The sequence below is a fragment of the Hordeum vulgare genome, chromosome 2H (genome assembly GCF_904849725.1).
Source record: "Hordeum vulgare subsp. vulgare chromosome 2H, MorexV3_pseudomolecules_assembly, whole genome shotgun sequence".
In the NCBI taxonomy this organism is placed as follows: Eukaryota; Viridiplantae; Streptophyta; class Magnoliopsida; order Poales; family Poaceae; genus Hordeum; species Hordeum vulgare.
This window is the reverse complement of record NC_058519.1, coordinates 260,547,341-260,560,441: the sequence shown is the minus strand read 5'-3', so window position 1 is coordinate 260,560,441 and position 13,101 is coordinate 260,547,341. Positions and strand designations below refer to the sequence as shown.

General features: G+C 43.6%; 1 protein-coding gene and 1 long non-coding RNA gene across 5 annotated transcripts in view; one reads left to right on the top strand and one right to left on the bottom strand.

Moving 5' to 3' along the window:
- Nucleotides 1-13,101, bottom strand: part of LOC123426031 (ATP-dependent DNA helicase SRS2-like protein At4g25120) — an 80,431-nt gene that overhangs the window by 11,959 nt on the left and 55,371 nt on the right. For 3 of the 4 annotated variants that reach the window (XM_045109816.1, XM_045109814.1, XM_045109813.1), the window contains exons 22-24: nucleotides 11,961-12,032; nucleotides 11,806-11,892; nucleotides 11,676-11,732 (exon numbers count right to left, since the gene is read on the bottom strand). In XM_045109816.1, coding sequence (XP_044965751.1) covers nucleotides 11,676-11,732; nucleotides 11,806-11,892; nucleotides 11,961-12,032 — 216 coding nt within the window. Of the gene's footprint in view, nucleotides 1-8,841; nucleotides 8,936-11,675; nucleotides 11,733-11,805; nucleotides 11,893-11,960; nucleotides 12,033-13,101 lie in introns of all 4 variants that reach the window. The other variant, XM_045109815.1, reaches the window with a different exon arrangement.
- LOC123426033 lies at nucleotides 3,907-8,820 on the top strand. Its single transcript, XR_006621987.1, has 3 exons — nucleotides 3,907-5,121; nucleotides 5,456-7,871; nucleotides 8,015-8,820. It is a non-coding gene; the product is annotated as an uncharacterized LOC123426033 (long non-coding RNA).

Here is a 13,101-nt window from a genome sequence, read left to right as displayed (position 1 = left end):
AAGTAGTATTAGTCGAGACGCGCGTTGCACGTACACGCTTACTAGTTGTTAGGAAAGCAACTTATCTGAATTGAAGGCCCAAGGGGCATATATATATTACACATGACTTGAGGTTCAAGGAAAGTAAACATCTCTACTATTAAAGGGGGATGTGCCGTCGTGATGGTTCAACCAGAGCGATGGTTCGACCTCTCGATCCCACCTCCCCACTTCCTCCCGCTAGCATTTCCACCGATTTTTTTCATCCCTTCATAAACCAGGCGAGTAAATAACCACACCAAACGGTTCATTACAAAAAAACCGTTCGTTCCCACGTGCGATCGCCCTGCCACGCACTGCCTCTCCCATCCAAACCCGTCAAAACGCAAAAAAAAAACGCACAACCCACGAACGCACCTGCTTCCCCCCACGCTCTCACGATCCCCCCCGACGGGAACCCTAGCCGCCGCCACGCGCAGCCACCGTCGTGGCCTCCACTCCACCGCCGGCGCCGCCTCCCCTCCTTTCCCCTTCTCCCGCCGGCGACGAGCCCCTAGCTAGCTAGCTCGGACTAGTCCGGCTGCGAGAGGCCACCGGCGGCATGGCTGCGTGCAATGCGAGCGCTCTACTCGGATCTGTCCGAATCCTGTCGCCACGCCCGTCCCGCTCGCCGTGGCCGCTGATCGTGAGCGTTGGCTGTGGCTGCGTCCCTCCCCAAACGGCGGCGATGATGGAGGGAGCCGCCGGCGCCGGCCAGCCCCTCCCGCCGCGCCGGACCGGGCATCGGCTTGGAGGCCCCTCGGGGCTGCCGCCGTTGCGGGAGGCGTCCGCGGTCGTGCGGGCTGGGGACCGAGCGGCGGGTTCCGGCGCGGGATCTGAGCCGCCGTCGATGGATTTCTCGCATCATGGGTTCGTTTTTCTTTGGATCCGGTACGGTCCCCATCTCTCTCTCTCTCGCACAAGCTCTCTCTCTCTCGATGCGTGCGTGCGCGCAGTTCACACCACTAGACCCAAACCCTAAACCAAATCAGGGGAGCTCTCGTTGCCGGATCGCTGGCCTATCGTCCGGATGTCCGCCGCGTCAGTTCCCCACAGCTACGGTGCCCCCAGCCACCGTCGTTCCGTTGCCTTGGATTCGGCTGTGCGCGTGGGCTGGGAACCGTTCTCTATGATATGTTTGTTCCATCACATTAGCATACACCGTCTTTATTTCTTGAAGATATATGTGTGCCACACGTATAACTGCACGCATCAAAACGTATCTTTGAGCTAATGTAACCAGGTTTTGGTCTATGTCATTTACGTACAGACATATGACACAACTTGAGTTGATTCAATATAATGTTGCATCTTGCTTTTTTCCTCTATGGGACTAGATACGAGTGATCAACCTCTCCAGTAATCCCCAGCAACTGAGACAGGGTTTCTTTGGTGTAAACTAATTGTCCCCATTTCTTGTCCTGCAGGGTGTTGGTATTTCTTAAAAGGTGAGCTCCTTCCCTATGGGTTTTCCTTATGACAACTAAGGATATTCTACGAACGGATTTTCTCATGCCAAAGTCATTCATCAAAGTGGTGGGAAGCTCTCAAAATGATTGCTAGAAGCCTAGGTCATATTGTGGAATTATTACTTTTTGAAGTGAAATATGTTAAACTGGTCTTCTTTTTGCTGCATATAATAATCCTAAAGGAAATCAACATGCACTAATTGTTCAGATTCCTAAGGTTGCAGGTTCATTGCCGATTTTCTTTTACTCCCAGTGTGCTCCCTCCTTCCTACTAGGTCACCCTGAGATGACGCTACATACTCCTTTTGTTGTAATACAACTACCAGTGGTTTCATATTCATGATTCTTACTTTCTATAATATTGGTTTCCCAATGGCAGAATATGCTTCTGGAGTAATGTGAATTGTTGCTTGTGTTACTCAGTGCCTTCAATGCTTGGTTCATCACCAAGGGGGTCATTTGCACAATTTCATCTTTGCAGTTTCAGTTGTTGCTGCTCTACAAGAATTTCAACTGGTAAGATATAACTTCACTACATTAAGCGAGTGACATGTGGATCTATTTTGTGCTTTGTATTTATGAGTTAATGCACAATATGCTTCTGGCAACGTGCAACATTTCAGAGGTCTATTCTTTGCTTAGTTCTTTTGGCGAATATTCGTATGCTCGACTGATGGTCAAGGCATCAATTTGAAAATTATTATCTTATCCTATTTTGCTGATGCATGCGATGTTAGAACTAGCACTTTTTCTTTTAATAGAAAATGTGTAGGGTAGTAATAAGATTTTTTTTAGGAATGTAAAACTAATAAGCATATTAATCTAGCATGGCAGCTATAGCACCTAAATACAAAATCATTCTTCCACCAAACCAACTATTGAATGCTTATTAGTAGTACTTTCAAATTTTCTAAATTGGTATGCTAGGAATTTATATAGCATTCACATCGTTGTTCTAATAATACACGCATAGTTGTGTGACAAATATTTTACTTCAGGTTTGCCAAGTTGGAGACGGGTCCTAATTGATTGTTTCTGCATTAGATGATTTCAACGTGCTATTTTTACTTTTAAAAAGGAATGCTTGCCTGCACATTACCCTTTCTGATCATGTTTTCATTGCACAATTGGACCATGCATGCGCAGGGAGCGCGGAACTCCTGTAGTGAGTGAGAACTGGATAGTCGATAGCATTCAGAAGAAGGAAGCCCAGCCATTGGCTGCTTATGATATTGTATCGGATGTTGTTCCGGAGGGCAGAGGACTGCCGCTGGACAAGCTTGATCCAAGCGAGGAGGCCATCGAGACTTTGGCGGCAGAGGTAATCAGTTGCCTTTAACTTATCTCTACTATTAAAGCAGGATCGAACATCGTGATGGTTTGACCTGGCAGCGATGGTTCGACCTCTCGTTCGCTCCCCACCTCCTGCCGCTAGCACTTCCACCGATTTTTTTCCATCCCGCCGTAAATCAGGCGATTAAATAAAGAAAAGAACCGGGTCACTAAAAAAAAGACCCTAATTGTATCTCAACCCATGTACGAGATTCATCCAACAACCACAACCCACTCACGCACCTCCCACGTCCCCATCTGCCCCAACTCCCTTGCCCAACCGCCATGCCCCCCTCTCGCGTTGCCCTCGGCAGGGACGCCGGACCCATCGCGATGGCACCTCCCTGCCGTCACCGGCGACCGGGACGACTGCGCCAGCGAGCGCCGCGCGTCCAACGCCTTCTCGCAGGACTCGGCGGCGCTAGCGGTGGCGGCCGCGCACGCGTCCGCGCCCAATACGCCGGCGCACGTTATGGTGCCACTGGTCCTGGCCGGGCTGGCCTACAAGCGGCGGCCCCGACCCCGGCGGTGGAGCCGCTGGGTGCCGAGGTGGAGCGGAAGATGGTGCTCGCTAAGGCCGCAGGTGGTGAGCGGCCCTCGTCGTCCTCCGCTCCGGTGGCAGCAGAGGGTCATGGAGAAACGGGTGCTGGCGGTGCCGGGGAATCTAACGCCGGTGTCGAGCAAGGCGGAGAAGTGGCCGGAGAGGCCGGGGTTCGGGACCATCGGGAGGAGGTGCCGCGTCCGCGCCAACCATTGTCGTAAGATTATCTTTGAACCCGCTACGCTGCATGCTTTTCGTTCCATTGTCATAAATAATCTGTGCATTTTTTCGATCGAGATGCATCATCAAGTGGATTGAATTCGTCATAAGTTGTATTTTGAACCATCATCAAGTGGATCTGGATCAAAAGATATATAGGACCAAACACATGTTGATGTCAAAAGCTAATCCAACTGTTAGTAAAATAAACAAACAGATAGCTAGGCAACTTATATTGACAAATTTAATGTAAAAATTTAGGTTTGCCTTTTGAACCATGCAAATTTTGAGGTTTTATCTTCAAATTTAAGTCTCTGAATATATAATTTCTGCAAGCACATGATCATCATGGTTAATGTTTAGTGTGATAATCATGCATCTTCCTGATGGGCAGGTGGCGATAGATCCGGAAACTAGGTCTCGTGGATGGAACAGATCAATAATCAACCAACTCATTAAACTGTACAAGGAACACTTGGACGGTAGGCTGCCTGTCTATGATGGAAGGAAGAGCATGTATACCGCTGGTGCACTGCCATTCAAGAACAAAGTATTCGTCGTGAAACTTGCTAATACCGCAAAAGGGAATCAACGGTACCACGAAAACATTTCAGCTTTCCTTTTGGTAATAAATCTTCTTGTTCATGTAATGATTTTTAGAGTACTGGTTCTTGTCTTTTAGCGAGGAGGAATGCGAGGTGACTGTAAAGCTTGCTTCAAATCTGGATATGTACAGCCTTCGACAGTTTTTGGCTGGTAGAAACAGAGAGTTGCCGCAAGACACAATCCAAGCTCTCTATATCGCCTTGAGGGAGTGCCCAACAGCAAAGTAATCCATTTAACGTTCTTGATGTGGAGCAAAAAAGTTCATAGTCTGAGTTCCCCTGTTTTCTTTCCATATATTTGTAATTCCAAATTTTCTTTGTCTTATTTAAATTGAAACAGGTATGTATCGATCTCTAGATCGTTCTTCTCTTAGTCATTTGGACATGGTGGCGCAATTGGCAACGGTGTTGAATGCTGGAGGGGTTATTACCAAAGCCTTCGCCTCACACAGATGGGTTTGTCACTAAATATCGGTGCGGTTGTACCTAAATGTGGTCTCCTGACCTGAAAACTCCCGTGTTCCACTGTTTTTAGACTCCTATAAAAGGTTACTGATCTATGGTGAGTTTGGGTAAAAGGTTATACTGTCTTTGTCTTTATAACACTGAAAAGAAATTCCACAATTACATTTGCCAATTTAATAGAATTCGTTTGAGCTCAACAAGGAGGAATGCCCCCCGGGGAGTGTTGATATTGAGCTAGGTTTGCAAGGCGATGTATCAGGTACCGCACATCCAGGTTTGGATGGCTTCTTCGAACAGGTGCATCCTTTTCCTTTTCTGTATTTTCGAGTCTCTTTCCGTGTGAACATAGCCGGTAGAATTCATGTGGCATGATTTTCTTCTTGTGAGTTGAACTCTGTGTTATTATGACATACAGGTCAGGGAGATTGAGAAGTTGCTTGAGACGTTGGCAAAACTACTCAAGGATCTTCAGGTGAGTAAATAGCACCAAATTGGAGTTGTTCAATTTACCTAACTTCAAATATTAGGGTCTACTATATGAGTTTGGACCAACAAACCTCAGTAGTACTGTACGTCACAGTTTGTGGCTTTCTATACTGTCAAGTGTCACATATGGCCATATGCATATACGATGGCAATCAAGTGTTGTTTCCTTTAAATTCAGAGTGTGCCGGTTTCCATCGTAACAAGAATGCAAATAAGTTGATCTTTAAATAATGTTATTTGTCCCCCAAATCAGTTTAATTGAATGGTTATTTGAACAATCATGACATCCATCTCTCTAACAGTCTTAGATCTTTATGTAGAACTCAAATGAGGAATCAAAAGTTGTCACTAAGGCATCAACTATGAATGGTACCATGTGAAATTTTCATTGTTTTCTTCAAACATGACAGGGCAAACATTTTATTCCCTTTATCCACTTTTTTCCAATATGTTCCTTTTTACCGAATTACTGATATCAAAAGGCGCATGGAGAAGGATGTTAACAAAGTGACAAAGGTTGCACGGCTCACAAAATCAAAACTACAGCAATTGAATAAAGAAGTGAGTTAATTTGCGCCATTGTAACTTGCAAGATGCATATGCTTTAACAGTGATAGTAGATGACAACACGTTTGAGTTCTAAGGATCTTCACTTTTATTTGTCATTGACTCAATGGAGACATGTCTCTACCGGCACAAGTTTATGAGGTTTACTTCCTGTAGGGATTAAATATTTATTTCTCTGCAAGCTTTTTTTTGTATTTCCACAAAAGTCATCTCTAGATCAACTATCTATGTGGCTATATTTATATGTAGTCGTGGGTAATCTTAATCATTTTCCTTTGTTGACATTACTCTCTTGTAAATTTCTTCAGATATGTTGCCCATAATTCAAGCTTTGTAGAAGGCCAAATCTTTCTATATGGCCTCACCAAACTTTATTATTCTGTATTGAACATTGCAGGTGAGGATGAAAGCTTATTCGGTAGACTATTTGGTACAAAATGTGTTCGGCCTTGCTGTGAGAATCACAGAGAGACAATCATCACTAGGATCAGTGCTCCTCGATCCGCCACCACCCCCAAACACCTCTGCCTGCAGCCGCTGCCCTCCTCTTCCGCCTCTTTCGCCTCATGGTCGCGGGAAACGCCCGTCTTCGTCGCGCCTCCTCGATCCGCACGGACAGGCGCGTGCTCCGGCAGCGAGTGGAGGGGCTGCGTCGCGGTGGTGGGGAGCAACAGGTCCGTGCCCATGACTGGACCAACGGGGCCGAGGGCGGGGGCAGCGGCGGCAGGTATTGATTCTTGGGGTCGTCAGGGATGGTGTGATTGAAGAAGGAGAAGATGGTGGAGGGAGGAAGGGAAGAGGAGGGGGAGGCTGCGAGCCTGCGATGGGAGACGTTGGTGATGCCCACTTGACGTTGGTCTCCTTCTCAACGTTGGTAAGAACCCTTGATTGATGCAGATCTTAAGTTTGTTTTATGTGGCTGCTGGTTTATAATCTGGGCAGTGCAAATTATTTTTGGTTGGCGATGACATCCCTATGCTCCTTATCTTACTCGTCACCATTGCTGTTGATTATTTCTCTTTTTGTTCTTTTCTGTTATCTAATATAAGGAGTAATAGATATTCTGAACATCCAAAGGACAAAGGAGAATACCATCCCTGATTAAACATTGGTTTTGTTTGAGATATAATGTTTCTATCTGAATGTTGTTCCATACAACTAATCATTATTTTAGTTTGGGAGATTAAACCCAAATTAATTTATGCAATGAATTAGAAATATCACGATGCACATTAATTGTCTACTTAAATTCCATAAATAGAGACTGAAGTTGCTGTAGGAGGCGGCGACTGTCACTTTAGAGCACGATGGCAGTACACGGTGCAGCGCACGTGTAGCACCTTTGGTTCTTGGTGTGAATTATGGAGATGGTGCCCCAGCGACGCGTGTAGGACACGGGAGATGAGCATGGCATTCTCAAGTGGCAGCTCCGGGTCTTTGGCAGCACCATGATCAGCAAGGTGGTCTTCTCATACTCATATGTCTGTATGATTCTGCACTTCATGCCATCAGCACCAACTTTCTTTCATGCAATGGTCTGGGTTGGTTTATAATGTCCAAGGTTTATAATGTAATCCTTTTCCCTGGCCATGGTCGGGAGTTCATAATGTAATCCTTTTCTTATCCTTCCACACCATGCAGCTTGGACAGGCATTGAGCACGCGCCCTGATATATTGCCCATCGCATATTTGTCAAGAGCTCTCAAAGCTGCAGGTATCATCTCATCGTGCATTACATAGTTTCACTTGATCGACAACCAAGCGTTTAAGAATATAATCTTTTTGCACTGGAATGACAAGGTCAGGGATTAGAGATGGAGATAAGGTTCTGGAATCAAGGCATCAATATATGGCCACTGAAAAGTTTTGATCCTAAAATGACAATAGCCCAATGAGATTTTCTATAATTAACATCACTAAATTCGGAATCTGAAAGCTAAGAACTTGTTGTACGGTGTACTATATTTTATTCTTCTTTCTTTTATCTATTGATGATTTCATTTCACTGTGTTTGCTGACAACAATCTCATTAGGATCAAATACCACCATTTCCTACTCGTAATGCAATCAGGACCATCGAATATGAACTGGGCTCCCGAATGTCTGATCTATTTGCTGATATCAGTCCAGAGCCAATTGCAGCAGCATCACTGGGGCAAGTATACAAAGGTTAGTTGTATCTGATTAGGATTTGGCTATTTTCGTATGATCATCCTTGTTCTCATTTATTTTATTTTGCTTCCTTTAGCATACATTTCAGACCTGTGTTCTCCAAATTGAAATGCATGCATTTCATATTTCAAGTCATGCAGCTCGTCTACACTCTGGAGAGCTTGTCGCAATCAAAGTTCAGAGGCCTGGAATGGCACCCTTGCTCCCTCGATGCACTTCTATTCAATATGATTGGAGGACAGCTAAAACGATTTGCTAAGGCCCGCAAAGATTTATTGGTAGATGTTAATGAAATTGTATTTTCTTCATTCTTATCTTCACTGATTATTATAATTTTGTCCAAGTTGTTTTTTCAGATTACTTTCACACATATTAAATATAGTGTTTGTCTCGCTATGGATTCCGCCCACTTCAATGTGTTGTATAAAATTCAGTGCTTTATATTGTTTCTCACTTTGAATTCTGTCACTTCAATATGACGGATAAAATTCACATATGTTTTTTCTCAGAACACATTTATGGTGGATTGTCTTTGGATTATCTGTATAATTCTAGGAACTGGAAAATTGTAGAACTTTTAGGATTATATTATATATTTTCTCCCTTAAGCATAATGTAATCCGATTAGTTTATGATAGAATAATCTGATTATATTATGATAGAATAATACACTTGTACAGTTAAAATGCTTTGTTTGGATACCGATTAGTAACAATACACTGACAAAATGAAAATGAAAATGCTTTGTCGCCTGTTTGCAAGCAGGAAAATAGTTCACACACAGAGATTCTTTCTGGCAATCCGCACTTAGTATGTCATTTTGGTTGCTGAATATGATACTCGTAGCCCATCAAAAAATGAGAGATACAAAATAAATATTATTTTAAATCAATAAATATAGTATATTTGTAGAAGCACAAGATCCAAAATGACAGTAAGAAGAGACATGAAGAAGTTGAGATATTACTTTGTCTTCTTGCAAGTAGCCTATGGTTGCGAAGAAAACGATAATTGTCATGGGGAAAGAAGCGGGAGAAAATCAATTTATCCATGACGACCACCTACCATCATGTCAATAAATTTGTGAACTCGAACAATTATTTAATAGTTATGTTTTTTTGCTCCCGTGGCAACGCACGGGTATTAAACTAGTAGACTAATAAGGACTCCTAGACTAATACTAATACTTCCTAACCCCCCCCCCCCTCAAATGCAAAGCGTATGCAATAGCATTGCATTTGAAGAAGTGTAATACTAAAAAAAATGATAATCCAAATCCGCGTCTTGAGAGTGTCGTCGTAGCATGAAGAGTTTTCAAAACTTGTCGAGTCGCCGAAGGAGATAACGAAGAGATGGCACATCAGAGGTAGACACCGCATCACTTGAAGATACAAGATAAGTATCAAGAGAAGATGGGTTGTCAAAAGAAGATGGCACATCAAGAGAATAAAACATTGTGCAGAAAATCATAGTCCACGACAACCGTCGGCGAAAGAAGCTCGGCGGATAAGGCACGATGGACGTAGATCGACAATGCAAAAGAAGTCCAGAAAATCCTATAGAAAACAACAAGGGCAAATAGGCCATAAAAGTTGCATAGAAAGGATCAGGACCAGAGAAAGGATGACGGACTAAGGTATGGTGGACTCGTATGGCATGAGAAAACACAAAATATCAACGGATTTGGTGGACGCAGCGGAAAACAAGGAAGCTAAAAGCTAGGAAGCATACACGACACAAAGATGCAAAATCCATCGTGTATGCATAAGACATTGTACTCTTTTTTTTTACTTTTTTTAAGCACGTAAGCAGCTAGCAACTTATCTGTATTGAAGGCCCAAGGGGCATATATATATTACACATGACTTGAGGTGCAAGGAAAGTAAACATAGACTAATAAGGACTCCTAGACTAATACTAATAGACTAATAAGGACTCCTAGACTAATACTAATACTTCCTAACACTAGTAACTAGCAAAAGACCCGTGTGTTGCAACAGGAGAAAACACCAGCTATCACATTAAATGGGGCAGCGTTTAAATAGGGTCCTAGTTAAAACAAGGTCCACCTCCAATTCCATTTGACATTTCTCCACCGCGAGAGATTCTCGTCTGCCATAGGTTTCCCATTGGTATGCCCAGGGTCGGTTCAATTAGTGCGTATTCATCTAGTGTTATTTTAGTTGATGGTTAGATTAATTTCTTGCTCATCCTCTACATTTTAGGGAAATACATGTATGCAAGATAAACTTGGGTTCCACGGGATTAAATTTTAGGAATAAGAGTAACCACACCGTAATTAGTAATTAAGCTTTCTAAGTTCCAACGCAAAAAAAAAGCCTTCTAAGTTGCAACTCCTCAGAATGTGGGCCCTTCTATGTCGAGACACGGTCCGTGGCTGACCTCGATCTATTTGTCCCACTTATCTTTTCATCGCCTCACGAATTTTTCGAGACACGCCCCGCAGCTAACCTCGATCTATTTGTCCCACTAATCTTTTTATCACCTCACAAGTTTTGGCCATCCAAGCCGCCGATTTAATCAGGCCTATTTCTCCCCTTGCTTTCATCATGCCTCACGAATCATAAATAGCCAACTAAATGTGTGCATGTGCGCCAATTTTATCGGGATCTATTTCTCCTCTTAATAATTGTTAATCTTCATGCACTAGCCAACGCAACCAAAAGTCCGAACTGATGGAAAGGCTAGTGCAATCCACATATATTGTAACATCCCCTCTCACGTGTGACAGGGATGACAAGTCAACACGTGCAACCGACAGAGAGCGACGGCGCGTGAAACTCATGTATGACTCAAGATGCCTCTACGTGGACACAAAGGAGATTACCAGCAATTTTTTAATAAATTGCGATAGCCAGGACTTGAACTCAAGACCTTAGCTCTGATACCATGTTAATCTTCATGCACTAGCCAACGCAACCAAAAGTCCGAACTGATGGAAAGGGCTAGTGCAATCCACATATACTGTAACAATAATATCATGCCCCATGGATCATAAATAGCCAACTAATGTGTGTGTCTCACTCATTCCCCTGGTTGATTCTCGAGAAGGCTAGTTCCGGTCTCAGGCACTCAATTCTTTTCCTTCCTTAGCTTGTATTAATAGGAGGACCAACATGATATAGCACACGTTCCAACCTAGCTTAGTTGACCACCACCGGAAGTGTTAGATGGGAGGTCACAGGTTCAATCGCTCAGGGCAGCAAGTATTTTTTGTAATTTCATAGCCCAGTAAAGCTAAGGATCAAGGCCCAGTGAAGCGGCCCAGTAAAGCGAGCAACGGACGAAGGAGTGACTCCATCGAGACCAATATAAAAAGGTCTGGCTTCTAAGTGTTTTTTTTGGCAAACCTCGTTTATAACCAATATAAAAGGCCATCTTCCCTTCCTTTCTCAAACAATACATTAGATAGGTGGGCTGGTGCGTGCGTGTGGGCTCATTCTATGAGGACGGGGTTCGAGTCCTTTGTAACGCAATTTATTTTTTCAGGCTTCAAGAAAACGGAACGCATATTTTACGTGAAACACACGACCGACGTACGAAAACCAGGACGACGTACGAAACGGGCCAAAGGGCCAAAAAGAAGTGAAGAAACAATCCTCCTTTTAATAGTAGGTATAGATATGACTGCGGATGAAACAACTGAGCAGGACTAATAATGACTTTATGCTGCTCTAGCGGATTATATGATTGAACACAGATCAATAGGGGATGGAGCTAATATTTAGCTTCAGGCAGAGATAAAAATAGATCAAAAAATGGTTTGACACTAGTGCTCACCTGTATGTCGAGAAGGTGACCTGGAATCTCTCTCAGGAAACGTGAAGGTGGCAGCAGCTAGAAACCAATAGTTTGTCAGAAAAAGCTAGATGGAGTATGCAGATAAGGATAAAAGATAAATGTCAGCTACCTGGCGATGAGAGTCAATTGTGACATGCAAGATGTACAATTTCTTCCGAGCTCGTGTCATTGCAACATAGAATAGCCTCCTCTCCTCCTGTAATTATAGCCAAGTTGATGAGCACAAAGAACATATGAGGAACAAATAATAGGTATTGAGCAAACCTCCAATGTGCATCCAGCTTCTTTCACAGTGCCATTGTACTCATGCAGCAAGGGGATTTCTGAATCATTTACCTGAACAAATGCAAGGATTGGCACGAAAATGTCGACTTAAAAAACTTAATAGAATTACTGATTAGCATATATTAAACAGAAACAAGAAAAACACTATCAAAGCATGGTATTAAGATTCATCAGTGGTCTACAGGAAACAGAAACATGTGAGGGAAGTTTCACAAGAAAATAAAACTTTTTGTGTTACGCCGAAACTGTTCAATTGAGAGAATGAGAGTTCAACCATTGAACTCGGTGACTCTTGATGATACCACTGGGCCTTCTGTGCGACGATCAGCCCTACTTGTATCCCAATTGAGGTGTGGAGAGGCCTCGGAGGCATAGCGATAGTATGGCTAACGAAGCTTTTCAACCTCATTTTTCAGGCAAACAAGATGCCAGAACAATGAAGGCGGAGCATATTAATACCAATCTTCAAAAACAAGGGGGATGTTCAAAGTTGTACTAGTTACCGTGGAATTAAGCTGATGAGCCATACAACGAAGCTATGGGAGAGAGCCATACAAGCGTGACCAAAAATCAGTTTGGTTTCATGTCTGGGAGGTCAACCATGGAAGCCATTTTCTTGGTACAATAACGTATGCAGAGATACGGGAAGCAAAAGAAAAGGGCCTGCATATGGTGTTCGTTAACTTGGAGAAGGCCAGTGATAACATACCAGGAAATATCATGTGGTGGGCTCTGGAGCAAGGGCGGAGCTAGGCTAATGCAAGTATGCAATGCATACCCAATTTTTTTGCAAAAAAGAAATCAGTATATAAGCTCCTATATGCCTTTATATAACACATGGCAAACTTTTTGTACGTACAGAGAAGAGAAACGAAGAAGTGAACGATTCCAGCGGCACTTGGGCCAACATTGGGCTGCCACGTTTCTAGTTAGCGCTACGGGGCCTTATCCTTGGGCTTAATGATGCCGCTGGCTGATTGACGTAGCCTACTAGGACTAGGAGAGACTGCTCGGCCAGGAACGTGTCGCCTTAGGTCCTTCGATTCAACACGCCGTTGTGTTGCGCCTCCGCTCGCGATCTAGTTCTCAAGAAACTGCTGGCGGTCTGGCGGCTGGCGCA